The 27,966-nt window shown below is 41.5% G+C and overlaps 2 protein-coding genes and 2 non-coding genes across 5 annotated transcripts; 3 read left to right on the top strand and 1 right to left on the bottom strand.

The window, feature by feature from the left end:
• The first annotated feature begins 3,542 nt into the window (after window positions 1-3,542).
• On the top strand, window positions 3,543-3,614 carry trnap-ugg (transfer RNA proline (anticodon UGG)). The gene has a single exon. It is a non-coding gene; the product is annotated as a tRNA-Pro (tRNA).
• Window positions 3,615-6,725: 3,111 nt separating this feature from the next.
• On the top strand, window positions 6,726-6,797 carry trnap-agg (transfer RNA proline (anticodon AGG)). Its single transcript has one exon. It is a non-coding gene; the product is annotated as a tRNA-Pro (tRNA).
• A 1,347-nt stretch (window positions 6,798-8,144) lies between these two features.
• On the top strand, window positions 8,145-21,645 carry ric8a (RIC8 guanine nucleotide exchange factor A). 2 transcript variants are annotated; one of them, XM_029759281.1, is made up of 12 exons: window positions 8,145-8,403; window positions 11,026-11,073; window positions 11,657-11,674; window positions 16,186-16,473; window positions 16,871-17,260; window positions 17,457-17,551; window positions 17,871-18,021; window positions 18,740-18,835; window positions 18,952-19,096; window positions 19,347-19,491; window positions 19,766-19,885; window positions 20,674-21,645. In XM_029759281.1, exons 1-12 carry the CDS (start codon window positions 8,320-8,322, stop codon window positions 20,900-20,902), a joined length of 1,809 nt encoding a protein of 602 aa, XP_029615141.1. In that variant the 5' UTR covers window positions 8,145-8,319; the 3' UTR covers window positions 20,903-21,645. The 2 variants fall into 2 exon arrangements, with proteins under 2 accessions (XP_029615141.1, XP_029615142.1); XM_029759282.1 differs by lacking the exon at window positions 11,657-11,674.
• A 2,635-nt stretch (window positions 21,646-24,280) lies between these two features.
• On the bottom strand, window positions 24,281-27,736 carry cox8b (cytochrome c oxidase subunit 8B). Its single transcript, XM_029759283.1, has 2 exons — window positions 27,404-27,736; window positions 24,281-24,514 (listed from the first exon to the last, which is right to left on the bottom strand). Exons 1-2 carry the CDS (start codon window positions 27,512-27,514, stop codon window positions 24,419-24,421), a joined length of 207 nt encoding a protein of 68 aa, XP_029615143.1. The 5' UTR covers window positions 27,515-27,736; the 3' UTR covers window positions 24,281-24,418.
• Between the last annotated feature and the right edge of the window lie 230 nt (window positions 27,737-27,966).

Raw genomic sequence — 27,966 nt, forward strand, 5'->3', positions numbered from 1 at the left:
TCAGTCCCTTTGTCTACCAAGCCGCCATACCGGTTTAGCCCACTAGGGCACATCCCCTATCATTTCCTTGTAACCATATTTACTTTGTTTGTTTGTGTGTGCATTTCTGTGATTATTTAGTTAGTTAATAAATAATTGATTGAGACAATTGATGTATGGATGATTCTTAGTGAAGACTGGGTTTGTGCAGATAACCAACAATTTATGACTTTTGGAATGAGACTAACGTTAGGTAAAGAATAATTCCTTAATTAGAAGACTAATTGATCAGAGATTAAAGTATCTGAAAGTTATATTAGGAAAATTCTAACTTTGTAATCTGAATATTTTCCTTGGTGCCCCGACTTCCTAGTTAATTACATTTACATGATTAGAATAATCACGTAATAATAATGACAGAGAATTGATTTGATAAACTAACGGTTTTAATGATGCCAAGGACACGACAGTAGTCTCCAAGTCTGCCCTCTCCATATTACAGGTTGATTGAAGTGCCTTTGAATGGGGTATGGTAGTATGTTCCGGGAGCACTGGTTTGAGTGTGTCAAGAACTGCAGCGCTGCTGAGTTTTTTACGCTCAGCAGTTACCCTTGTGTATTTAGAAATGTCCACCACCCAAAGGAAATCCAGCCAACTTGTGTTAACTAACCTCCAGACGAGCTTCAATGCCATACAACTCTCCTTCCGTAGCCTCCAACTGCTCATAAATACAAGTAAAACTAAATGCATGCTCTTCAACCGATCGCTGCCTACACCCGCCCGCCCGCCCAACATCACTACTCTGGACGGTTCTGATTTAGAATATGTGGACAACTACAAATACCTAGGTGTCTGGTTAGACTGTAACCTCTCCTTCCAGACTCACATCAAACATCTCCAATCCAAAGTTAAATCTAGAATTGGCTTCCTATTTCGCAACACAAAGCATCCTACACTCATGCTGCCAAATATGCCCGCGTAAAACTGACCATCCTACCGATCCTCGACTTCGGTGATGTCATTTACAAAATAGCCACCAACACCCTACTCAACAAATTGGATGCAGTCTATCACAGTGCCATCCGTTTTTTCACCAAAGTCCCATATACTACGCACCACTGCGACCTGTACGCTCTCGTTGGCTGGCCCTCGCTTCATACTCGTCGCCAAGCCCACTGGTTTCAGGTCATCTACAAGACCCTGCTAGGTAAAGTCCCACCTTATCTCAGCTCGCTGGTCACCATAGCAGCGCCCACCTGTAACACGCACTCCAGCAGGTATATCTCTCTGGTCACCCCCAGTGTCAATTCCTCCTTTGGCCGCCTCGCCTTCCAGATCTCTGCTGCCAATGACTGGAACGAACTACAAAAATCTCTGAAACCGGAAACACTTATCTCCCTCACCAGCTTTAAGCACCAGCTGTCAGAGCAGCTCACAGGTCACTGCACCTGTACATAGCCCATCCATAAAAAGCCCAAACAATTACCTCATCCCCTACTGTATTTATTTATTTTGCTCCCTTGCACCCCAGTATTGTCACGTCCTGACCACAGTAAGATGTTATTTTCTATGGTAGAGTAGGTCAGGGAGTGACAGGGGGTGTTTTGTGTTTTTCAATGTTTTGTAGTTCCATGTTTAGGTTCTAGTGTTCTATTTCTATGTTGGGTTTTTTGGGATGATCTCCAATTACAGGCAGCTGGTCCTCATTGTCTCTAATTGGAGATCATACTTAAGTAGGGTTTTTTTTCCACCTGTGTTTGTGGGTAGTTGTCTTCTGTTTAGTTTTCTGTACCTGACAGAACCGTGCACTTTTATTTTCTCTTTGTTATTTTTTCCTTTAGTGTTCTGAGTTAAAAAAAAAATTCATCATGAGCAATCAACACGCTGCGCTTCGGTCCCCTCTCTACGACAGCCGTTACAAGTATTTCTACTTTGCACATTCACCAATGCAAATCTACAATTCCAGTGTTATTTAATTACTATATTGTATTTACTTCGCCACCGTGGCCCTTTTATTGCCTTTACCTCCCTTATCTCACCTCATTTGCTCACATTTTTTATAGACTTATTTCTTTACTGTATTATTGACTGTATGTTTGTTTATTCCATGTGTAACTCTGTGTTGTGTGTGTCGAACTGCTTTGCTTTATCTTGGCCAGGTTGCAGTTGTAAATGAGAACTTGTTCTCAACTTGCCTACCTGGTTAAACAAAGATAAAATAAATAAACTTCCTATGGCTATGGAACCCTGACCTTTTCACCAGACATGCTACCTTGTCGTGCTGCTGATCCAGTTTCAACTGTTCTGCCTGCGGCAATGGAACCCTGACCAGTGACGATTATTTGACAATGCTGGCCATCTGTGAACGTTTGAACATCTTGAACTGTTCTGAGGACAAAAGGGGGTGCAACTCAATATTAGGAAGGTGTTCCTAATATTTTGTACACCAGATGTTTATTCATTTAGATTTTGTGGTACCTTTGTAAGGACCAACGTTGGAGATGAGAAGCAGGTATGGGGAGTCAACATTTAATCAGGAACAAACAGGTAACAAGAGAGGCACAACGTCAGCACAGCGGGTAAAAAAATACATATGACAATCAATGTTGAAGCAGGGAACAGAGCGGGGAACCAGACATGTATAGGGAAGGTAATGACAGAGGTGATAGAGTCCAGGTGAGTCCAATAGTCGCTGATGCTCGTGACGGGAAAAGGCAGGTGTGAGTAATGGTGGCAGGAGTGCGCAATGCTGGGGAGCCTGTTGCCCTCGAACACCAGGGGGGAAGAGCGGGAGCAGGCATGACAAACTTAAGATGAGTGATACTCACTGCAAAGTCATCAAAGTTGTTTGACCAGCAGCCAAGCTGTTCATAAGAACCACATTGTAGAGTTTTGTTTACAATCATTGTCATAATTCTGGGGTCGGCGGTAGTGCTGTAAGAAATAGATAATACATGTAGGCAGGAAATAGGTTGTTTATAGGAAATAGATAGTTTATTGTTGATGCTCGATTAAAAGCTGTGATTTCTGAGACATATTTTCTTCATACCTCAGGTTACTTGCAGGTGCTATGATAGAGCCTTCGAACAACCAGACCCCAAGCACAGCAAATACATAATAAACCACCAGCAAACAAAGACAGCACTTCTTTACAATCGTACCAGTTTAACAGCTCTGGTATGACCTAAGTTATGTACTGGTTTTGACAGTGTTATGTAGCCCTTATGACAAAGGGGTCAAGTAAAGTGTTCCGGAATATGCTGTGGTATGGTTATATTTCTACTGGATATTTCAGCTCATTTGTGTTGAATATGCCTTGGGCAAGATATTATTGACCTATACAGCATAGACAAAATATAAATATATAATAAGATATATGGCCTCGTTAATCTGACAAATGTAATGTTTTCTACAGGTCAGAACTTTACTATAGTGATGATGCTGTATAAATCACCACTAGAGGTGAGTAAAGTAACAAAGTTTCACTAAGGACACACCTCAGATTTCACTTGACATCAGTGACAGGGCAGAAAGGGAGTCTGTGTTTACCTTTCCTTCAACAAGGCTCGTTGGTCTAGGGGTATGATTCTCGCTTTGGGTGCGAGAGGTCCCGGGTTCAAATCCCGGACGAGCCCTTCTTTTCTGAACACTACAGGCTCAATGTACTATCCAAGATAATGATAGTCTACTTGGGTAAGTGGAGCAGACTGTGCATATTCAGTAGAAACACTGACAATCAGTCATGTATAGGTTCCTATAACAAAGAGCAGGCTCACAGTATACCAATGTCAACTATTTTTGTATTATGAGAACTAGCCAAATGACGAGTCGTAAAACTGGCAAGCCTAATTCATAAATACTCTTATCTGTCAGCCACTGAGAAACGTCCATATAGTTTTATTTGCAGCTGTAACACTATAGTCCTGGATAGGTCTCAGTCCTCATAATGCAAATGATAACCTACAGCACTTAAGATGTCAACCACAGACAACGGTTTTATTTGCACATCTGACAATGTACTGTACACTGAGTGTACTAAACAACAGGAACACCTCCCTAATATTGAGTTGCATTCCCTTTTACCTTCAGAAAAGCCTCAATTCGTCAGGGGCATGGACTCTACAGGGTGTCTAAAGTGTTTCACAGGGATGCTGTCCCATGTTGACTCCAATGCTTCTACAGTTGTGTCAAGTTGGCTGGATGTCTTTTGGGTGTTGGACATTTCTTGATACACACGGGAAACTGTTGAGAGTGAACAAAACAGCAGAGTTGCAGTTCTTGACACACTCCGACCAGTGCGCCTGGCACCTACTATCATACCCTGTTCAAAGGCACTTCAATATTTTGTCTTGTCCATTCACCCTCTGAATGGCACACATACAGAATACGTCTCAAGGCTTAAAAATCCTTCTTTAACCTGTCTCCTCCTCTTCATCTACACTGATTGAACTGAATTTAACAGGTGACATCAATACAGGATGATAGACTTCAGCTGGATTCACCTGATCAGTCTGTGTCATGGAAAGAGCAGGTGTAGCCTTCCCTGTAGCTCAGTTGGTAGAGCATGGTGTTTGCAACACCAGGGTTGTTGGTTTGATTCCCACGGGGGGCCAGCACAGAAAAAAAATTATGATATGTATGAAATTGTATGAAATGTATGCATTCACTACTGTAAGTCGCTCTGGATAAGAGTGTCTGCTAAAATGTAAATGTAATAACTGTGTTCGTAATGTTTGGACACACAGACTATTTATTTAGATTATTTTATGTAACCTTTATTTAACTAGGCAAGTCATTTAAGAACAAATTCTTATTTACAATGACGGCATACCCTGGCCAAACCCGGACGACGCTGGGCCAATTGTGCACCGCCCAATGCGACTCCAAATCACGGCCGGATGTGATACAAATCCCGGACGAGCCCTCCTTTTAAGAAGTCACATGACTTACAGACTACACAGTCTATATGACAGACTAAATACAGTCTATGACAGACCTGGTACGTCTATGTCAGACCTGGTAAGTCTATGTCATGGAAACAGCAGGTGTTCCTAATGATTTGTTTACTCCGTGTATGTAAAACTTCCCAAAAGTGTCAGTTACCACTAGAGGGCAGTCTAATAGCAAAAACCTGCCACATCACAGATTCTGGAAGTTCACTCACAGGCTTATGAGGAGAAGGGGATGGGAAAATTGTAACGATAGGGTGGGTTTCCCTAAGCAGGCTTGTTGGTTTAAGGGTATGCTTCTCGCTTAGGGTGTGAGTAGTCCTGGGTTTAAATCCCAGATGAGCCCACCTTTTGAGAAAATATGTGATAGATGTATTTAGGGTTGTCCTAAGTGAGTTAGTATATTGAAAGATCGCAAACAAAGTGGGGAGAAAAATCTTACCAATAGGAAAATGGTAGGCTGTAAGTACCAAATATGGATATCGGTAGACCCTTTGGTAAAACAGAGATATAAAACAATATCCAGTCAGTATGGAATATAATGTACAGTGTCGTAATGTCAATGAGTGTCTTTGAATTGTGTGACGGACGGTAATATAGATACATCAACTAGAATCTTCTCTAAATTGCCCATGCTTCAAAATGGACCCTGCATTATCCTTACATACAGTATATAATACTGAACTGCACCTACCAGTGAAAGAACTGTGAGAGATCCATCAAATACGTTACTCCCATAGGACACATATCCTGTCCAGCCAAATGCTACCACCTTCAGCTCCATCTCCAGCAGGTAGTAAAGGATGAAGAAACTGTTGATTGTCTGAAAAAACACAGATCAGTGGAGGCTGCTGAGGGGAGAACGGTTCATAATAATGGCTGGAACGGAGCAAATGGAATGGCATCAAACCATCTGTTTGATACCATTCCACCGATTCCCCTCCAGGCAAAACCACGGGCTGGTCCTCCCCAATTAAGGTGCCACCAACCTCCTGTGACAGAGATACATATAAAGTCTGTGAGCTATTGACATAAACTGTGCAAGACCCTTATCTGCTATACATGAGTCAGTCATGTCGGCAGGGAACTGCAGGTACAGTAACTAATGTCCACTTTTAAATACTACTTGTAGTACATTTTACATTCAAATGGTCTTAAATGTTGAGCTTCTAAATAGTAGTTGTCTCGTTCAGAGATTCTACTCACAGCCAATCACCAGGAGAATCTGGAGGAACATTGATGATGCTTAGATGCATATACAGTAGACTTAATACATGCATATACTGTACATGACATTTGACCTTAAACATTTTCTAAAAATGGGATACAATACACCCCTGTAAATTCTGAAGAAACACTCGTTTTTAGACCAGAGACATCAAATGCAGAGAAGGTGAACAAAATGGGTCAGGGCCTATATCTACTGCCTTTCGAATTTAATTTAAAGATGATCAAAAACAGAGATAGAGGACTTATATTATGTCCATTTTAAAGTAGTCAATTGTCTTCTTCTCCATTTGCTGATTGCTCCCAACTCATAGGAATACCCACCCAGTTGCCTACTTTGAAATGGTGGAAACCCTCAATTGCAATGTCCATTCCAAAATGCGTTATATCTATGATGAGTCCTCTATCTGTTTCCATTTGATCAACATGTCTTTGTAGAGTCTAGAACAGCCACGAGGTGGTAGTCTCTGAGCAGTTTTACAGAGCATGCAACTGCTTTAACTTGCCAGGAATTCCTTATACATGTGGCATGCAGTGGAATTTAAACTCTTGGTTCTTGACCATATGACAGGCTCGTTGGTCTAGGGGTATGATTCTCGCTTAGGGTGCGAGAGGTCCCGGGTTCAAATCCCGGACGAGCCCTCCTTTTAAGTTGTCAAATGACTTACAGTATAAACTGGCCTACATAGAGATACTTTAGTGAATTTACACTACTATGCTTTGTACCCTCTATCAACAATATGACTGTGAATAAGTAGCCTGGAATCTTAACTGATGAGCTCTGTTTCAATATTGTTATGGTGAAACAAAGCATGTCACTTAGGATTCCAGGCTATTGTCGTAACTAAGAGCTGTTAGGATCAAGCAGAAACAAACATTTAAGTGAATTGATAAAATATTGTGACATAGTGAACACAGATGCAGACAACATTGGCCAGGGCCACAGCATTCCCCACCACAGTGACATAATGCTGACTAAACATATACTGAACCTTGCACAGGAACTTAGACGAGTACTCAGACAATGTAGGACGCTACAGAGGAAAACAATGACTTTAATATCCTGTTCAATCTCCTTTCACAATAACTTTTCAGGTTTGCTTCTGTCCAAATTTTTGCTTCCGTTGCAAATGCAAGCACAAAGGCAAATGATGAAAGTCTGCTTGGAATTAGACTGACAGTCTGCCAATTGCATAGTTTTAAAGAAATGAACATTGTCTTAGAGATAAAATAATATTACCTGTTTGATCCTGTCCTTGTCCAGCTCATCAAACAGTCTCTGGAAGGCCTCCCTCGGGAGGAAGCCACTGGATGACTGAGACGCTTTCTAAGGAAATTACACTTTTAGAATCTTTTGACATACCAAAAGTGTTCACAATTCAGAGGTGTGGCCATGTACATGTATAACTCAAATCAAATCCAAGTGTATTTGTCACGTGCGCCGAATACAAGAGGTGTAGACCTTACAGTGAAATGCTTACTTACAGGCTCTAACCAATAGTGCAAAAAAGGAATTAGGTGAACAATAGGTAAGTAAAGAAACAAAAACAACAGTAAAATAACAGTGAAAACTAACAGTAACGAGGCTGTATACAGTAGCAAGGCTATAACAGTAGCAAGGCTATAACAGTAGCGAGGCTGCATACAGGCACCGGTTAGTCGGGCTGATTGAGGTAGTATGTACATGTAGATATGGTTAAAGTGACTATGCATATATGATGAACAGAGAGTAGGGCAAAAGAGTAGGGCAAGAGAGGTGCGGGTGGTGGGTGGCGGGACACAATGCAGATAGCCCGCACTGGTTGGTCGGGCCAATTGATGTAGTATGTATATGAATGTATAGTTAAAGGGACTATGCATACATAATAAACAGAGAGTAGCAGCAGCGTAAAATAGTGGTTGGGGGGTCATCTTATGTGTAAATAATATCTCCATATTATGCTGTTTACCGAAAAAAGGAACTACAAATCCCAGGGTGCTGTGCGGTAAATTTTCAAGCCTCCGCTAATCTTATCATCGCTGGTTTTTGAGTTCCAGGATCAGAGCCGAGTGACTATCACACAGAGTCATATGTGCATATAGCTATCAGTACGGTAGAGCCCTGTACATGACATCGGCGAGGCGCTAAACATTCGGGTGAACCGGGAACACAACAAAAATAAACATGGATTTAAATGCTATAATAGAAAGCATGGAAACGAGCGATCAAGACGCCGCATTGATGGCACTGCAGACCTACAATAAAAAGGTACATTGTTGTCGTTTTCGTTATCAAGTACAGTATGAAAAATGTTTTCTTCTAAGTTGAATTCCTATGCAATTTGACAGTAATAAGATTGAACATCTCTTTGACGATAATGTAACGTCATGACACTTTGATGATCAATTGCAACAGAAACATGCGAACATATTGTTCAACCTCGTAGACGTCCTGAGCTCTTATAATAAGTGTTATTATGGGGAGCGACGCATAAACGCACACGCACTTACATAGGGTAGGTACTACAGTGTGACAGTCAACTACCTGTCCTTTGAGCACCAGCAGCCATAACAGATCAGTAACTGTTTCGAGTCTTCTGTTCCGTTGTTGGCCTATTCATAAATATGGCAACATGTCATTGTAGCATTTTGTGCAAATCATGCTGTTGTCATGGATGGGAAGGCTACAGTAGCTTTCTCTCTCTCGATATCATTACAGGCACTGATTTGTAGGATATCTGTATGATATCATAGCAGGAGAAAGCCAAGGGAAGCCTAGCAATATGCAGACACACTTTGAGTATATATCCCTGAGGCTGAGCCAGTCAGCCTTCCTAACCCTCAGACTACCACCCATAAGTATCATTTAATGGGATCTCTATACTACCACCCTGCTGTCTGCTCAGTCTACTCTGTGGAGGCCATTGCCTGGGCAACCGACCTCATACCCTGTAACCCTCTTTAGTCAACAATCCCCACTGTGTGTGTGTGTGTGTGTGTGTGTGTGTGTGTGTGTGTGATATTACTGTATTATTCCCATCGTATTCCGCTGCATTATTATTTATAGTAGGTATTCAGCCTACATACGTCTGTGGACAAACACATTAGCCCCAGTTCTGACATCCTTATGTTATGATGTCTGACTGGAAATGGTTGATCAGTAAAATGTTAGGGCCATATCTCAGCAGTGGACGAGTATCCTGTTCCTGCACACACAAAGTGCCTTTCACAACATACACTTCTCTGCATAGACGTATGCCATGTGACCATTACTAACATGTGACTTTGAAACAGGCATAATTGAGTCCAAATGGATTGAAGGCAAAGCAGAAACAATTCAGCTTTACAAATTCATCCCAATGAGTCAATACTTATTGAGTCATAGTTTAGAGTGATGCTTGTGTGATTTGTCTTTCCTTAGACAGAGTTACCTCACAGAGACTACCCACCGAGCATCAGTAGTCAGCCCTACCTAGACTTCTGTGGGTTTGTATCTATTGGCATAACAGGATTAAGTCTTTTGAGAAACGCAAATAGATTCCAGAAGCTTTGAGGCCCTTCAAATCCTGTCCATCTAAATGGTTCTCATTTGATCCTGTAGCTTTAGCCCCCAGAATGCTTCTGCTCTCTTTCCAACTCCAAATGGTATTGTCATGGCAACCATTGTTTGGTGTGCCAATGAGTGACAAGGAGTTGGCAAGATAGCACAAACAGATCTGGTACCAGGCTTACTGTAGAATAACAAAGGGTTGGTCTGGTACCAGGCTTACTGTAGCATGACAAAGGGTTGGTCTGGTACCAGGCTTACTGTAGAATAACAAAGGGTTGGTCTGGTACCAGGCTTACTGTAGCATGACAAAGGCTTGGTCTGGTAACAGGCTTACTGTAGAATAACAAAGGGTTGGTCTGGTACCAGGCTTACTGTAGCATAACAAAGGGTTGGTCTGGTAACAGACTTACTGTAGAATAACAAAGGGTTGGTCTGGTAACAGACTTACTGTAGAATAACAAAGGGTTGGTCTGGTAACAGGCTTACTGTAGCATAACAAAGGGTTGTTCTGGTAACAGGCGTTCTGTAGAATAACAAAGGGTTGGTCTGGTAACAGACTTACTGTAGCATAACAAAGGGTTGTTCTGGTAACAGGCGTACTGTAGCATAACAAATGGTTGGTCTGGTAACAGGCGTACTGTAGCATACAAAGGGTTGGTCTGGTAACAGGCTTACTGTAACATAACAAAGGATTGGTCTGGTAACAGGCGTACTGTAGCATACAAAGGGTTGGTCTGGTAACAGGCTTACTGTAGCATAACAAAGGGTTGGTCTGGTAACAGGCTTACTGTAACATAACAAAGGGTTGGTCTGGTAACAGGCTTACTGTAACATAACAAAGGGTTGGTCTGGTAACAGGCGTACTGTAGCATAGCAAAGGGTTGGTCTGGAAACAGGTGTACTGTAGCATAACAAAGGGTTTGTCTGGTTACAGGCCTACTGTAGGTAAACTGTAATAATCTTTCACCCTGCAGTGTTCCATATGCTCTCGTTTTTTGGTTAAACAATGATGGATCTTCCTTTTCTGGAGGGAGGGAGGGAGGGAGGGAGGGAGGGAGGGAGGGAGGGAGGGAGGGAGGGAGAGAGAGAGAGAGAGCAGGATGACAATGACTCACTCATCTCATTATTTGGCAGCATCTAAAAATAATTCACCGTCCTCATACCTTTACGTTGCAGTTCATTGCAGGGACTAAATAAGGCAAAATCTCTCACCACTGGAACACAAGCACTCTACTTTACTGTACTGTATGCTAATTCACAATGAATTATGTATATTGGGGTAGCTGTTTTGTTGTGAAATGTGTTATAATACTTTCTCTTTACTTTCTTGCCTCCTCCTAGATGACCCGGTGCTTCACATTTACCACAGATGAAGAGGAGCAGAGAGAGGTACGGATTTTATTTTTACTATGGATGTGTCATAAACGGCCCCCTATTCCCTATGTAGTGCACTTCTTTTGACCGGAGCCCTATGGTGCCTAGTCAAAAGTAGTGCACTATCTAGGGAATAGGCTACATCTGAAAAGGCACCCTATCTCCCTTGTACTGTCGTTGGTCAGTGAGGCATTGGAATGATCAGCTTTTTAACTATACTGTTTGCTTGTAATCTGGATTATGTAGAATCACAGTAGGATACAGTACTCTCATTGGTCAGTGAGGCATTGGAATGATCAGTTTTTTAACTATACTGTTTGCTTGTAATCTGGATTATGTAGAATCACAGTAGGATACAGTACTCTCATTGGTCAGTGAGGCATTGGAATGATCAGTTTTTTAACTATACTGTTTGCTTGTAATCTGGATTATGTAGAATTGCAGTGGGATACAGCCCAAACACCAACATTGATAGTTGGTATCTACCATACTGTATAGAGTATAGTATAACCCATGCTGGTCAGTCTCACCAAATCCCCTCTGCACTAACTCTCCTTTTCATCTTTCATCTCTTTCTTCCTGCGTGCCTGTACACTAGGATGGGAAGTTACAAGAGGTATACGTGTGTAATGGTAGTGTTTCAGTATATTTGAACCCAAAGTTTATCTCTATTCTATTCAATTCAATTCTTAATGATGTATTTAGACATTTGGCATAATGTAAGTAATTAATAATTGTTGTTACATTATATCAAGAAATACACTTTGGGTTCGTAGAAGTAGACATATAACATTCTTTTCATGAGAGACAACCTGCAGCAAGTGACCAAGACTTTGTCTTTACATCTACAGGGGTATCAGACCCTCTTCCTGGATGTTTTTACAGCTAGTTGATGATGGCTCACCCATGTTCTGCTGCACTTCTGCCACTATTGACAGCATGTTGTCTGATATCCATCACAATTAGGCTTATCAGTCTTATCACTGACGTGTTGAAATTTACTTAGGCCCATCGCTCCTCGCGGTGTGTTGAAATATAGCCCATACTTATTTGAGAGTCCATATCATTTGGTCATCCTTGGAGATGCTGTCCATAGCTGTATGTAATGTTATAGTTCCTCTCCACAAATGTTATTGCCACATACTTACTTAGGGCTTACTACTGCTGGAGTATAGGCCGTCATCAACAGCAGCTTTCCAGCATATCCGGGACTGGACGATTTGTTCAAGTTTTCTCAATGCAATGGTCAGGTTTTCTCAATGCAATGGTCAGGTTTTCTCAATGCCATGGTCAAGTTTTCTCAATGCCATGGTCAAGTTTTCTCAATGCCATGGTCAAGTATTCTCAATGCCATGGTCAAGTTTTCTCAATGCAATGGTCAGGTTTTGTCAATGCCATGGTCAAGTTATCTCAATGCCATGGTCAAGTTTTGTCAATGCCATGGTCAAGTTTTGTCAATGCCATGGTCAAGTTTTGTCAATGCCATGGTCAGGTTTTCTCAATGCCATGGTCAAGTTTTCTCAAAGCTATGGTCAAGTATTCTCAATGCCATGGTCAAGTTTTCTCAATGCAATGGTCAGGTTTTGTCAATGCCATGGTCAAGTTATCTCAATGCCATGGTCAAGTTTTGTCAATGCCATGGTCAAGTTTTGTCAATGCCATGGTCAAGTTTTGTCAATGCCATGGTCAAGTTTTGTCAATGCCATGGTCAAGTTTTCTCAATGCCATGGTCAAGTTTTCTCAATGCCATGGTCAAGTCTTCTCAATGCCATGGTCAAGTATTCTCAATGCCATGGTCAAGTTTTCTCAATGCAATGGTCAGGTTTTGTCAATGCCATGGTCAAGTTATCTCAATGCCATGGTCAAGTTTTGTCAATGCCATGGTCAAGTTTTGTCAATGCCATGGTCAAGTTTTGTCAATGCCATGGTCAAGTTTTCTCAATGCCATGGTCAAGTTTTGTCAATGCCATGGTCAAGTTTTGTCAATGCCATGGTCAAGTTTTGTCAATGCCATGGTCAAGTTTTGTCAATGCCATGGTCAGGTTTTCTCAATGCCATGGTCAAGTTTTCTCAAAGCTATGGTCAAGTTTTCTCAAAGCTATGGTCAAGTTTTCTCAATGCCATGGTCAAGTTTTGTCAATGCCATGGTCAAGTTTTCTCAATGCCATGGTCAAGTTTTGTCAATGCCATGGTCAAGTTTTCTCAATGCCATGGTCAAGTTTTGTCAATGCCATGGTCAAGTATTCTCAATGCCATGGTCAAGTTTTCTCAATGCAATGGTCAGGTTTTGTCAATGCCATGGTCAAGTTATCTCAATGCCATGGTCAAGTTTTGTCAATGCCATGGTCAAGTTTTGTCAATGCCATGGTCAAGTTTTGTCAATGCCATGGTCAAGTTTTGTCAATGCCATGGTCAAGTTTTGTCAATGCCATGGTCAAGTTTTGTCAATGCCATGGTCAAGTTTTGTCAATGCCATGGTCAGGTTTTCTCAATGCCATGGTCAAGTTTTCTCAATGCCATGGTCAAGTTTTCTCAATGCCATGGTCAAGTTTTCTCAATGCCATGGTCAAGTTTTGTCAATGCCATGGTCAAGTTTTCTCAATGCCATGGTCAAGTTTTGTCAATGTCATGGTCAAGTTTTCTCAATGCCATGGTCAGGTTTTCTCAATGCCATGGTCAGGTTTTCTCAATGCCATGGTCAAGTTTTCTCAATGCCATGGTCAAGTTTTCTCAATGCCATGGTCAAGTTTTCTCAATGCCATGGTCAAGTTTTCTCTATGCCATGGTCAAGTTAAATGTCGGATGCGGTTAGTCCACTGTTGACACAGCACCCTATCTGAAAGAAGGCATTATGAGAGAACTTAGCAGATACTGGGCTGTATCCCAAATGGCCCCCTATTCTCTATGTAGTGCACTACTTTTGATCAGGGTCCATTATGCTCCAGTCTAAAACAGTGCACTATATAGGAAATAGGGGGCCATTTTGGACACAACCACTATTCCGTGGTGAATTTATTTCGGTTTGGAGCTACCTGGAGAAGTCTTGATTGACAGGAAGTGTGCATTCATGTACTGTGTTTTGGAGAAATAGGGATCTGTGACTTGTATCTGTGACTTGCTTCAGCCTAATTGGTTACAACCAGTTACAAGCTATTATGTAATTATTATCTGATGTCCTACATTTGCTGTGTCGTATCCCTCAAAGCTATTTATTTCGGTAGCCACATGCTATCTCTGGAGACCTCACACAACGCAAGCTATTTAGGCAATTAATTGATGAGGGCATTGTCGATTCTCATTATCATAATTTCCCCTAGAGCAAAGCACAGGCAAGCTGAGTGAGCAGCAACCATCAATCATTCTCAACATTCAACAACTGACTCATCCTGACTCTGTCTCCCAAAGGGGAGGGAAAGACATTATGCTGTGAGCCCTACATTTGATGGGTTCAAATGGTACCCTATTCCCTATATAGTGCACTACTTTTGACAAGAGCCCTGGTCAAAAGTAGTGCACACCAGAGAGAATAGGGTACCATTTGGGAGGCATTCTAAATGGCCTAGACTCCTGACTTAGGCAGCTATAATTCTGTTTCTGAAGCTTACTGCCTCAGGACATTCAGGGCCCACTGGGTGCACTGTGTTATATCAGGATAGGAAAACATCTGACGTGCACAGACTCATGATCCTGAACTTTACTTGGTTATGGATGGGTTATGGCGTGTCTTTCTGACGATGACATAGCGATGCTGGACTGTAGTCTACCTTCATAATGACAAAGCAATGCTGGACTGTAGTCTACCTTCATAATGACAAAGCAATGCTGGACTGTAGTCTACCTTCATAATGACAAAGCGATGCTGGACTGTAGACTACCTTCATAATGACAAAGCGATGCTGGACTGTAGTCTACCTTCATAATGACAAAGCGATGCTGGACTGTAGTCTACCTTCATAATGACAAAGCAATGCTGGACTGTAGTCTACCTTCATAATGACAAAGCGATGCTGGACTGTAGTCTACCTTCATAATGACAAAGCGATGCTGGACTGTAGACTACCTTCATAATGACAAAGCGATGCTGGACTGTAGACTACCTTCATAATGACAAAGCGATGCTGGACTGTAGTCTACCTTCATAATGACAAAGCGATGCTGGACTGTAGACTACCTTCATAATGACAAAGCGATGCTGGACTGTAGTCTACCTTCATAATGACAAAGCGATGCTGGACTGTAGACTACCTTCATAATGACAAAGCGATGCTGGACTGTAGTCTACCTTCATAATGACAAAGCAATGCTGGACTGTAGACTACCTTCATAATGACAAAGCAATGCTGGACTGTAGTCTACCTTCATAATGACAAAGCAATGCTGGACTGTAGTCTATTTTCAACTCTTAATTTGATTTAGATTGATTCAAATTCACAATGATGGCATTCGAATATACTGGCTATTGATTACTTGGCCTTTGTACTTTATTTATGTGCATTGGAAGCATCTGAGACCCCAGTGAATAATAAGTCCAAGCTCGTCCCAGTGTGGCAGCTTTTGTGTAGACAGCCGCCAATCACTATCACGGCCCACAGACATGCAGAGATTTGATCTAGACTGTTTCCCGTCATCATATCAGTCAAACGAGACAGTTCTTTGTCAGAGGCATCGTGTGTGTATTATTAATTAAAAGTATTTTTATAGGGTGTTACTGTGATATCTCTAGAAAGGAAGAGAGAGTGTCTGATAATTAAATGATTGTTGTTACTCACAGATCACAGGGTAGCTTAGTGGCTTTGATTCTGACTTGGTCTATTTTACACAGTTTTAAGCCCAAACAGAGGACTTTCTGGAACTTAAAACCTATACCTTATGCAGAACTAGTGGAAGAACCTCCTAAACACCTATTCCCCATTGATGTTGAATCTCATGAAAATAAGCAATTTTCCCATCCCATCCTCTCCTCTGGAGATGGGGAAAGGCCTGTTTGGGACTGTACTGACATGCATGTACTTTAGTTACACAGACAAGCACCCCATTGGTATAGAAACGTTTGGCAGTGTCGTCATACTTGCATACTGAGTAGCTAGGTCTAGTGACGCTATCTCTTTGGTCCACCTGTGTCCTCAGAGGTTAGGAGAGCTAGTGCTGGGCTTCCTGGAGCGAGATCTCCAACCGTCCTGCCAGCTTGCCTGTCTGGAGACCATCCGCATCCTGTCACGTGACAAGAACAACGTGGCGCCCTTCATCACGCACACCGCCATGCAGACCCTCAGCCGGCACGCTGGCATCGCGATCTCCAACGGCAACGTGGACTGCGAGGGCAGCGTGGTCCTCGTCCCTTTCGCTGAGAACCCCGACCTGGAGGTTATCGTAGAGGCGCTGAAGAGCATCTGCAACATCTGCTTGCACAACAAGGTGGATCAAAAAAAAACAAAAAAACAGGGTGATGTGATGATATAGGCTTAACCACACTGGAGAATACCGGTCGGTGCTGTGCAAAAATAATATTTAGATAAAGAAATAACAGGTCTGAATATAGAGAATGCTGTGTATAACTACTCCCCAGAGCTTTTTATTCCTGCACCATAATGATATAGGTTGTGTTCCAAATGGCACCCTGTTCCCTTTAAAGTGCACTTAACGATGACCAGAGTCTAAAGGGCTTTGGCCAAAAGTAGTGCACTATATAGGGAATAGGGGGTTATTTGCGACACAACCTATATGCGGCCAGATTCAAAAGTAGTGCACTGTAATATGAATAGAGTGTGATTTAGGATGCATTCCTAATGATTTCTCTTTTTCTTTAACCAAGGTGGCTGTGCAGGTGGGCCAGGACTTGCAGCTGATTGTTGGTATCGCGGAGCGTCTCAAGCAGTGTGGCGAGGACCAGTGGAACCACTACGTAAGGTTCTTCGACCTGCGCCTCATGTTCCTTCTCACCGCCCAGCGCGTGGCGATGCGAACCCAGCTGTTGAGGGAGTTGCGGGGGGTCAGTCTGCTGTCCAACCACCTGGATGCTACATTGGGGCTGTATTGGCCTGACACCTTCGAGGTGGGGCGGGCCGGGGTGGAGGTCGATCCGGACTCTGAGGAACCGGCCGAACTGCCCCCTCTTAGCCGGGAGAAGATCGAGAGAGCCATGGAGATCCTCAAGATCCTCTTCAATATCACCTACGACGCCAACCGCCGCGAGGTGGACGAGGTGAGCACTGAAGAGTGGATCCGCCATCAGGGTTTGGGTCAATTTCATCATTGCAGGAGGTAAACTGAATTGAAATGGAATTGGCTCTAACCTTGTCCTCCATAGCATATTACTGTATATTGTAAACTTTGCATAGTGTTGTTTTCATACATCAATATAACGATAATGAATCACAGTTCCTCTGCTGAACCTATAGGAGGAGGCAGCAGCGTTCAGACACCTGGGAGCCATCCTCAGACACTGTCTGATGAGCAGCACTGACGCACAGGACGACACAGAGGAGTTTCACAGGTAACAGGTCTTATTATCTTAGTAAAGGCGTTCTGAACCTAAACCAGGGGTGTCAAACTCACGTCCTGGAGGGCTGGCCATGTCTCTGCTGGTTTTGTTATTTCCTTTCAATTTGTGTCCAATTAACACCTACACAGCCAGGTGACGACCAAGTTGACCTTAATTGTTCAATCAAGTAAGGGAGCAGCGAATCCCCGATGACACTTTGCCCTCCAGGAATTGAGTTTGACCTGAGCTAAACTGTGTCTTGTGAAAACCCTTTGTGTTTCCCCTGGGCTGCATTCCTGTGATAACCCTTCGTGTTTCTCCTGGGCTGCAGTCATTCACTGAACCTACTGGGGAACCTCCCTCTGTCCTGTCTGGATGTGCTGCTGATGCCCAAGGTTCAGCAGGGCTCAATAGAATACATGGGGGTCAACATGGATGCCGTCAACATGCTCCTGGAGTACATGGAGAAGAGGCTAGACAGGGTGAGCTGGATTTTAACCCTCAACAACAGGTTGAGATGCTGTTAGAAATGCTCAGTGGATATTTCAATCTTGTTCTGATGGCATCTTTGCCTCGAGGGCAGAACTAATGCGATTGGTCAGATGAAAGCTCAACGGTCAGTGGGCGTAGTTTACGGTGCTCTAAAATGGAATGAAGGAAAACTCTAATCAGCATTACATAGACAACGTGTTTTCATAAAGGTGCCATAAACAGTTGCATACACACATTGTTTGGACGTGCATTAGTGTGTATCAGTTTATTGCCATCTCTTGGATCTCTTGTATAGTCTTTGCTCTTGGAGCTGCTCTCTGTGTGCCGTCCACCGAGGTGTTTACAGGTGATATAATAATGTCCCTGCAGAGGGTGTCTGGCTGTGTGGTTGGGATATGATTACCTCTCCAAATGGGATGTTGTTCTTGAAGGAGGTTGTTACGAGGGTGTTCCGGAAGGCACAGTGTCTTTGGGGATATGGGTAAACAACCAGGACACAGCTGGAAGGCCTCAGTAATGAAACAGTCTAGTCTCATCCATAAGAGACATGTCAATAATTCATCTCGGCACGCAGAACCAAATCTTGTGAGAGACTTTGATGATATCTTTCAAATAACATCCACCGTATCGGTCGGTGTGGGTCTAGCTGCTAGCTGAAGAGGTTGTTGTATTATCTGTCTAATAACAGTTATGTGTGTGGGTCTCCAGGGCAAGAAACTGAAGGAGACCATGCTCCCCTCTCTTAACCTGCTGACTGAGAGCGCCCGCATCCACAGGGAAACCAGGAAGTTCCTCAGGATGAAGGTAGGTGATTGGACGTTTCATCTCATCATTCATCCAATTGCACGTCAATTACTGAATGCCCCATTGAGTTGGTTCTTCGTGTGTGTGTGTGTGTGTGTGTGTGTGTGTGTGTGTAGGTACTCCCTCCTCTGCGGGACGTGAAGAATCTACCAGAAGTGGGGAACGCCCTTCGCAACAAGCTTGTTCGCCTGATGACCAACATTGACACTGATGTCAAGAACTGTGCAGCAGAGTTCCTATTCGTCCTGTGCAAAGAAAGTGGTGAGTGGTGGTGTTTTTCTCTGCTTTCTAATTTTCTACAATTCATAAAGCCCTGACGTATGTACCCTCTATTGCTGTGTTGTTCACTGTTGTCCATCATAGTAGGAACCTTGATTTCTGGCTTTCTCAATAGCAGAGTGATGAACCACATTTGGAAGTATGGTAACATGAGACTACCATAATAAGGAAACTATAGGATTTGTAATATAATTATTGTCCCCCATCCACACCCCCTTTCCATCCCGTGCAGTGTCCAGGTTCATTAAGTACACAGGCTATGGCAATGCAGCGGGTCTCCTGGCCGCCCGGGGGCTTCTGCGAGGGGGGGGCAACCCAGGCGTCTACTCTGAGGACGAGGACAGTGACACAGAAGAGTACCGTGAGGCCAAATCTCAGTGAGTTGAATTTAACTTTATTAATAATGGACAAATCTCAGTGATTTGAATTTAACTTTATTAATAATGGACAAATCTCAGTGAGTTGAATTTAAGTTTATTAATAATGGAGCCCTGCTCTGTTCTCTGTCCTTGGAGGAAACAGACACAGCTTTCGCTCTTGAAATTAATACATACATGCCTTATTTAGAAGAGTTAAAAATCATTGACATTTAGGTTCGGCCATCTTGGCCTTATTCAGAATGAGTAGCATTGTGTTCTCTGTCCTGGCCAGAATTAACCCTGTGACAGGCAGAGTGGAGGATGAGCAGCCCAACCCCATGGAGGGAATGACAGAGGAACAGAAGGAGCTGGAGGCCATGAAGCTGGTCAACATGTTTGATAAGCTCTCCAGGTAAAGATGCATTTTCAAAGTAGCCTAATCGCTGATCTGAAATGGTTGGATAGGTGAAACCCAGGACTCCGCTAGATATCCTACAGCAACCCAGTCGTGTGAGATCAGGGATTACTCTAAAGAACAACGTAAGGAAGGATGCATTTATTGGAACAGGGCCACAGACACAGATAGCTCACTCCAGCAGTGCCACAGTCTCCCAGCAGGTGTCCTCATCGCTTCCCTTCCTACTGTGGTTCATGCATCATTAATGAGCTGAGGCAGGAGCTGTTACCAACAGCTAACAGAGTGTATATATATAGACATTTAAAAAAAGAAAACGATGCAGACAATTACATTGATGGAAGCTACAATCTATCTGCAATATTAAAGTTGATCTACCCCCTAAAAAAACCAGCTAACAGAGTATTCATGTACGATTGTGCAACATAGTGTCATAAAACTGGTTAGCAGACTATAATCTGGAAATGGACTTTGGAAATGGACTGTAGACATGTGGAAATGGACTGTAGACATGTGGAAATGGACTGTAGACATGTGGAAATGGACTGTTGAAATGTGGAAATGGACTGTTGAAATGTGGAAAATGACTTTGGAAATGTGGAAATAGATTGTCTACCTGTTGCTTAATCCCCTACCTCATTTCCTAACAGTAGTGATGTTCAATACAATGTAAACATGTAATATTATCAATAATACACGGTAATGATCACAGCACTGCAGCCATATGTATTGGCATAATGAATCATCATAAATGTCTTTTGAATTGAGACTTTTCTATCTTTCAGGTCCAATATTATCCAGCCAATGATGCTGGGTAGTGATGGTTCGATGACACAGATGAATTCTGGCGACCTGCGACGAATGAGAGACCAGATACCACAGGGACAACAACTACACCTACAAACACAACTACGTCTAGAACCACAACAAGAACAACAAGAACATCAAAAAGAACAACAAGATCAACAACAACAGCAAGGCTCAGGCAGCGAGGACGAGGGTGAGGTAGAATGAATCAAATGGACTGTCACCTGTTGTCTGTCACAGGCTCTGAAGCTTATCGGTGCAGGCACAATCATCATCTGATGTAAGACAATGACTGTGTACTAAAATAGCTACAGTGTTTGAGTAGCATGTGAAATGTTAACTATCTTTCTTAAGCCTATAGTAATGTTCTGGGTTGTGATTAACTTCCATCAGTGTGTTTGGGTATGTTTTCTGCCTTTTGTAGGTGAAATACTTTACATATCGGGCTCCTTTCACATGAAATGTTGTTTCAAGACTTTAATCTTCTTTACATTCTGAAAAGACAGAATGGAACTGCGTGATGAGTTTCCCTTTATTTGACCCTGTTTTTTTTGCGTTGTTCTTATACTGAGCAAATTATATTGAAATTATTTATTGAATTAAATTAAATTATGAATCAATTAATACTGTTTCAGTAGTTGCATTGTTCTAAACTAGTTATCAGAGAACCTCAAAATGAAGTATAATATCTGATTATATTCTGAGGTGTTTTTCATGTTATGTGATACCTGACGTTTTGGGGATGGTGATCTTGATATGGTGTGTCACTATGCTATCTCAGTTATGTACACATTTCAGTTCAGAATGGGAATGAGAAAACAATCTGTTGATTTTAGGTGGTTTCATGTCAATTTAAAGGTTGGCTGAAAATAATCCACTTTATATATTTACCCTAATTTATATTGTATACCAACTCTAATGTGAGGTTCAGTAAAAATGTTTCAAAAACATTCTCTTGAATTGGCATCTTTTATAAATAAATGGCATTTTATTTGACTTTTACAGTAATTATCAGGTATCTACCAAGAAAGTCCATGGCAGAATGGTAATTAAACAGTAATAAAGATGAATTATGAATTAATATGTTATATTACAAAAAATATTTGTTGCTGTAAACATTGTGCTATATTAGATTTAACCTCCACCTATAATTATTCATTGACCACTAATACAACAGAGAGGGAAATGAGGATTTCCATGGCTACAGGAAGAGCGCGTAAGGCACTTGGTTCAAGGCCTGGGTTGTGTTCTTTAGGGCACACCCAACAGGAAACACTGTAAAAAATGTTTGCCATGGAACTTACAACTGAAGGATTCTTATTGGACAACTCCAGGTAGTCCCTTCCAGTTTCAGTCCATTTTCTTCCTTTTGGTGCCTAATGAACACGACCCAGGTCTTGTCAAGCGTTCACTTTACTGGCCACTAACGCATAACAAACACCAGCCTCCCGGCTCAGAATTAGAGGTGTCATTTTAGGTGAACACAGGTATACTGCAGAGATGAGATGAGCTTCTTCTGTCTTCTGACATTATGTAAATAGCGGAAGAGGAGAATCAGACTACCATGTCAGGGCTGCACAACCTTCTTCCTGGAGTTCTACGTCGTGTAGGTTTTCAGTCCCAACTCCAATTTCTCTTATTAGCTGTTCACCAAGACCTTAACCAGCTGAATCATGTACGTTAGGTTAGGGTTGGATTGAAAACCTACAGAATGGTAGACCTCCAGGAAGAGTAGTGGGGGCAGCCCTGTCATATGGATACATAACCTGTCTCGTTGACAGTAAAAGCTGCTCTCTGGTGGCTGATGCAATGTACTGGAAAGTGTTTTCTGGGTGGATTCAAAGTTCTTTTCAGTAGCTTCAGGAATATCATTAAAAAAGTTAGGCAATGTTGTTTACATATTTTAAAAATCTAAACGTATACAACACATTTATGTCACAAAAACAATTTTTATAATCAAATCTATACTGAACAAAAATATAAACGCAACATGCAACAATTTCAAAGTTTTTACTGAGTTACAGTTCATCTAAGGAAATAAGTCAATTGAAAAAAAGTATTGGGCCCTAATCTATGGATTTTACATGACTGGGCAGGGGTGCAGCCATGGGTGGTCCTTGGAGGGCATAGGCCTACCCACTTGGCAGTCATGCCCACCCACTGGGGTGCCAGGCCCAGCCAATCAGAACTATTTTTCTCCTAGAAAAGGGCTTTATTACAGACAGAAATACTCCTCAGCAATAAAGGTTAAATAAAAAAAAATGTGTTGTGGTTATTGTAAACGCACCATGAGACCTTTAGCTATCAGAATATAATAATAGCATTTATAATAGAATAGATACGTTGTCCATTTTTGTGAGGAACAGAAATGTCTCTTCTGCCTACTGATCTACTAGAAAATATACACTACATGACCAAAAGTATGGAAGGCTTTCCACAAGAAGTTGGAACTTTGCTGTGGGGACATGCATCCATTCAGCCACAAGTGCATTAGTGAGGTAGGGCACTGATATTGGGTGATTAGGCCTGGCTCGCAGTCGGCGTTCCAATTCATCTCAAAGGTGTTCAATGTGGTTGAGGTCAGGGCTCTGTACAGGCCAATCAAGTTCTTCCACACCAATCTCGACAAACCCTTTCTGTATGGACCTCGTTTTGTTCACGGGGCATTGTCATGCTGAAACAGGAAAGGGCCTTCCCCAAACTGTTGCCACAAAGTTGGAGGCACAAAATTGTCTAGAATGTAATTTTATGCTGTGGCGTTAAGATTTCCCTTCACTGGAACTAAGGGGCCTCACCCGAACCATGTAAAACAACCCCAGACCATTATTCCTCCTCCACCAAACTTTACAGTTGGCACTATGCATTTGGGGCAGGTAGCATTCTCCTGGCATCCGACAAACCCATATTCGTCCGTCGGACTGCCAGATGGTGAAGCGTGATTCATCACTCCAGAGAACGCATTTCCACTGCTCCAGAGTCCAATGACGGCGAGCTTTACACCACTCCAGCCGACGCTTGGCATTGCACATGGTGATCATAGGCTTGTGTGCGTCTGCTCGTCCATGGAAACCCATTTCATGAAGCTCCTGAATAGCAGTTCTTGTGCTGAAGCTGCTTCCAGAGGCAGTCTGGAACTCGGTAGTGAGTGTTGCAACCGAGGACAGCCGATTGCGTTACACGCTATGCACTTCAGCACTCGGCGGTGCCATTCTGTGAGCTTGTGTGGCCTACCACTTCGTGGCTGAGCCGTTGTCGCTCCTAGACGTTTCCACTTCACAATAACAGCCCTTACAATTGACCAGGGCAGCTCTAGCAGGGCAGAAATTTGATGAACTGACTTGTTGGAAAGGTGGCATCTTATGACAGTGCCACGTTGAAAGTCACTGAGCTCTTCAGTAAGGCCATTCTACTGCCAATGTTTGTCTATGGAGATTGCATGGCTGTGTGCTCAATTTTATACACTTGTCAGCAACGGGTGTGGCTGAAATAGTCAAATCCACTAATTTGAAGGGGTGTCAACATACTTTTGTATGTGCTTTACATGTGCATGTGTGTGATGGTTTAGATCAGAAGATGAGACAGTCGTAGTATTGGGACATTCATTTATTGGTACATTCATTAATATAATCATCCCTCATATAAAGGGTTTAGGAGACTTCAGGAGAAGCCATCTGGAGTAATTCATCGGTGAAGTGGATCGGGGGTCAGTCCGAACAGGTCCACTTAGGAGTGGTGCTTGTAGTCCTCCAGGTGGGCCAGGACATAACCAGACGGACCCAGGATGGTGATGAAAAAGACTGTCAATGCAATGGCTTGCTCCTGGATGAAAACAACACCATTTACATCATTTTTAGGCCTACAATTATTTGATCTTGAAAATATTATCTTTCAATATTAAGTTTCAATAGAGACATAAAAATGTATTCATCAATTCATCTGACTCTGGGTAAGTAGACAAATGATCTACATCTCGAAATCTCACAGTATCCCATTTAAAAAAATGTATACACCATAACAGAGTTGTTGTTTTTTTATGAATAAATTGAAGGATGTTAAAGGTATAGTTGACTTTTTTACACCTTATAGTCAGATGGCTAACATAACAGCTATGGGGTTGATGGGGGCAATTAGTCAAAGTTAAATGTTCATGGCCAAATGTTCCTGGCCCATGGACAGGGTAAGGAACCATCTGACTGACAATAAGGGGTAAAAAAGTGAACTTATGCCTTAAATTAATTTACAAATCAATCATTGCAAATAGGGCATTAATGGTCATGTTTTTTTTGTTTTGTGTCATTTGTTCTGTTTTATTACCATGACTGAAATAATGCTCCCATAATATACATAGTACAAGTCAAAAGTTTGGACACACCTACTCATTCTAGGGTTGTTCTTTATTTTTACTATTTTCTACATTGTAGAATAATAGTGAAGACATCAAAACTATTAAATAATACATATGGAATCATGTTGTAACCAAAAAAGTGTTAAACAAATCAACATATATTTGAGATATATCAACATATATTTGAGATATATCAACATATATTTGAGATATATCAACATATATTTGAGATTACTACATGATTCCATATGTGTTATTTCATACTTTTGACTGGTACTGTATATATATATATTGCCATGTATTACTTTTCCGTATGGGATGTTTCAATATTATGTTTCAATTGTAATTCAGTCCTTTTTGTTGTTGTCCCACTTTACCAACCATAGCTAGCTAAAGTAGGACAGCATGGAGTAGCTAAAGTGGGACAGTCTTATAGGCTTTTCCAATGGAGGAAAGAGATCCAGTTTACATTTGGGACCCCTGTACTGGTGCCCTGGTTCTTCTAGTACTCTATCCTGTTAATTTTTCATTGTAGTACTGTTATTACTACAGTTATTAATACTGTTATTAGTACTGTTTTAGTACTTTTATTAGTACTGTTATTAATACTGTTATTAGTTCTCTTATTAGTACTATTATTAGTACTCTTATTAGTACTGTTATTAATACTGTTATTAGTTCTCTTATTAGTACTATTATCAGTACTTTTATTAGTACTGTTATTAATACTGTTATTAGTTCTCTTATTAGTACTATTATTAGTACTCTTATTAGTACTCTTATTAATACTGTTATTAATACTGTTATTCGTACTCTTATTAGTACTATTATCAGTACTTTTATTAGTACTGTTATTAATACTGTTATTAGTTCTCTTATTAGTACTATTATCAGTACTTTTATTAGTACTGTTATTAATACTGTTATTAGTTCTCTTATTAGTACTATTATTAGTACTCTTATTAGTACTCTTATTAATACTGTTATTAATACTGTTATTCGTACTCTTATTAGTACTATTATCAGTACTTTTATTAGTACTGTTATTAATACTGTTATTAGTTCTCTTATTAGTACTATTATTAGTACTCTTATTAGTACTCTTATTAATACTGTTATTAATACTGTTATTCGTACTCTTATTAGTACTGTTATTATTACAATTATCAGTACTTTTATTAGTACTGTTATCAGTACTCTTATTAGTACTCATATTAGTAATCTTATTTGAGTGAATTCAGAGATTTTAGATTGTTCTGTCTTCTGTAACCTCTTCAGACATCTAGCCAACATATTAACCCAACACAGGATCCATTTCTGAAATCCTCAGACGTTTCCTAATCACATCAAATGGAATTGAATTGTCATTGGGGTACAGTTAGTACTATAAGGGTGTGCAGTTGATCTAACCTGCTGTCCCAGTCTACAAAATGCAAGCTGCAACTATGGTTTTGATTCAATGTACACACATGGGTGTGTCATGCCTCCTGTGAATATCCACATGTTTTTGTATGTGATCTTGAGGGTTTCAGAAAATGCATCATGTGTTGGGCTAATATGTTGGATAGATGTCTGAAGAGGTTACAGAAGACCTAAATGCAAAAAGTCTCCATACTTGTTCTAAATTCACCCTAGATGTGGACTTTAAACAGTGGTGAGACATTTCTGTCAGTATCGTTCCCAACGTCCCAGCTGTAGATTTAAATCACACTGGGCACAGTTTGACTATATTTGGCAAAGTCCTACAAGGTCACATTAATGGCACAATTTCAAGTAGGCTCCACGCACATGAACTAGACCACAAGGCAGGAAATGTGCGTAGCTTAGTTATCGATGCCAAACACATAAAACAAATGTCAAACACACTTTAAAATAAAGGACTTGAATTATCCATGCATGCAACAGACTAGCCTACGTGAAGGAATTTACAGTGATAATGGCGTTATGCGCACTTCCCCTATAGACCAGCCTGGTGTTCACTAGATGGGATACAGCTTTTGTCAAATTTCCCTTTTCGTAGCAGGTTAGGAGAATTAGGTTAAGGTTAGGAAAAGGGTTAGGGGTAGGGTTAGCTACAATGCAAGAAAAATAAACGTTTGACCTTAATTTGACAAAAGCTGTATCTTTTCTAGCCATGGACCCTATAGCCTAACCGCGTGAGACGTCCTAAAGCTGTAATAGTCAGTTATTAATATCATCATCTTTACATTAACCCCATATGACTTTGATATAGTCTTATAATGCAAAATCATGCTTCAAATAGACATTAATCAAATGGATTTGTGAAGGACGAGCTTTTACGCGCACTGCGGGAAGCATTCTAGGATAGGGAAGGTGCTCAGCAACCTGCTGCATGTACTTACGCCCGCGGATATGTGGTGCTTCGCAGGCTTGTGTGACAGGGCGGCTTTGGAGACGATCTGCGACCTCACTGCGACCCCCAGAAAATTCACTGAACTCTTGATCCCAGACATGTTGCCTCTTTAGTGGCTGATTTCAATCCAATCGGCCTAATCGTGGTGAGACTTTAACTCTAGTGTGTCTAAAAAGTCAACAATGTCCTTCAGAGGTAGCAGTTGTTTTTCGTTGTCTACCTGCCAAGTGTAATAAACGGTTTAGCAAATAAAAGAGTCTACGTATCGAAGTTCCCTCCCGTTGAAACAGTCTTCTGGCATTCAATTGGTCAATTCAACTGCGTTGGAGGCACTGCTCCAGACAGAGGCTGATATCAACAGCTGTTCCAGTTGGTCGGCTGTCTGTCTGTCTGTCTGTCTGTCTTCATGTTTCCCTGCAGAGTGAGTCAAAGGAACAAAACCAACTGTAGCCTAAACGCGACCCTAATTAAAAAATGAAACTAATGTGTGCGTAGTTTTGAAATAAACGTGCATGGTGCGGGCTATATTCTGGTAAACTGTTTGAAAGTACA

This window comes from Salmo trutta, chromosome 7 (assembly GCF_901001165.1).
Source record: "Salmo trutta chromosome 7, fSalTru1.1, whole genome shotgun sequence".
Classification (NCBI taxonomy): domain Eukaryota; kingdom Metazoa; phylum Chordata; class Actinopteri; order Salmoniformes; family Salmonidae; genus Salmo; species Salmo trutta.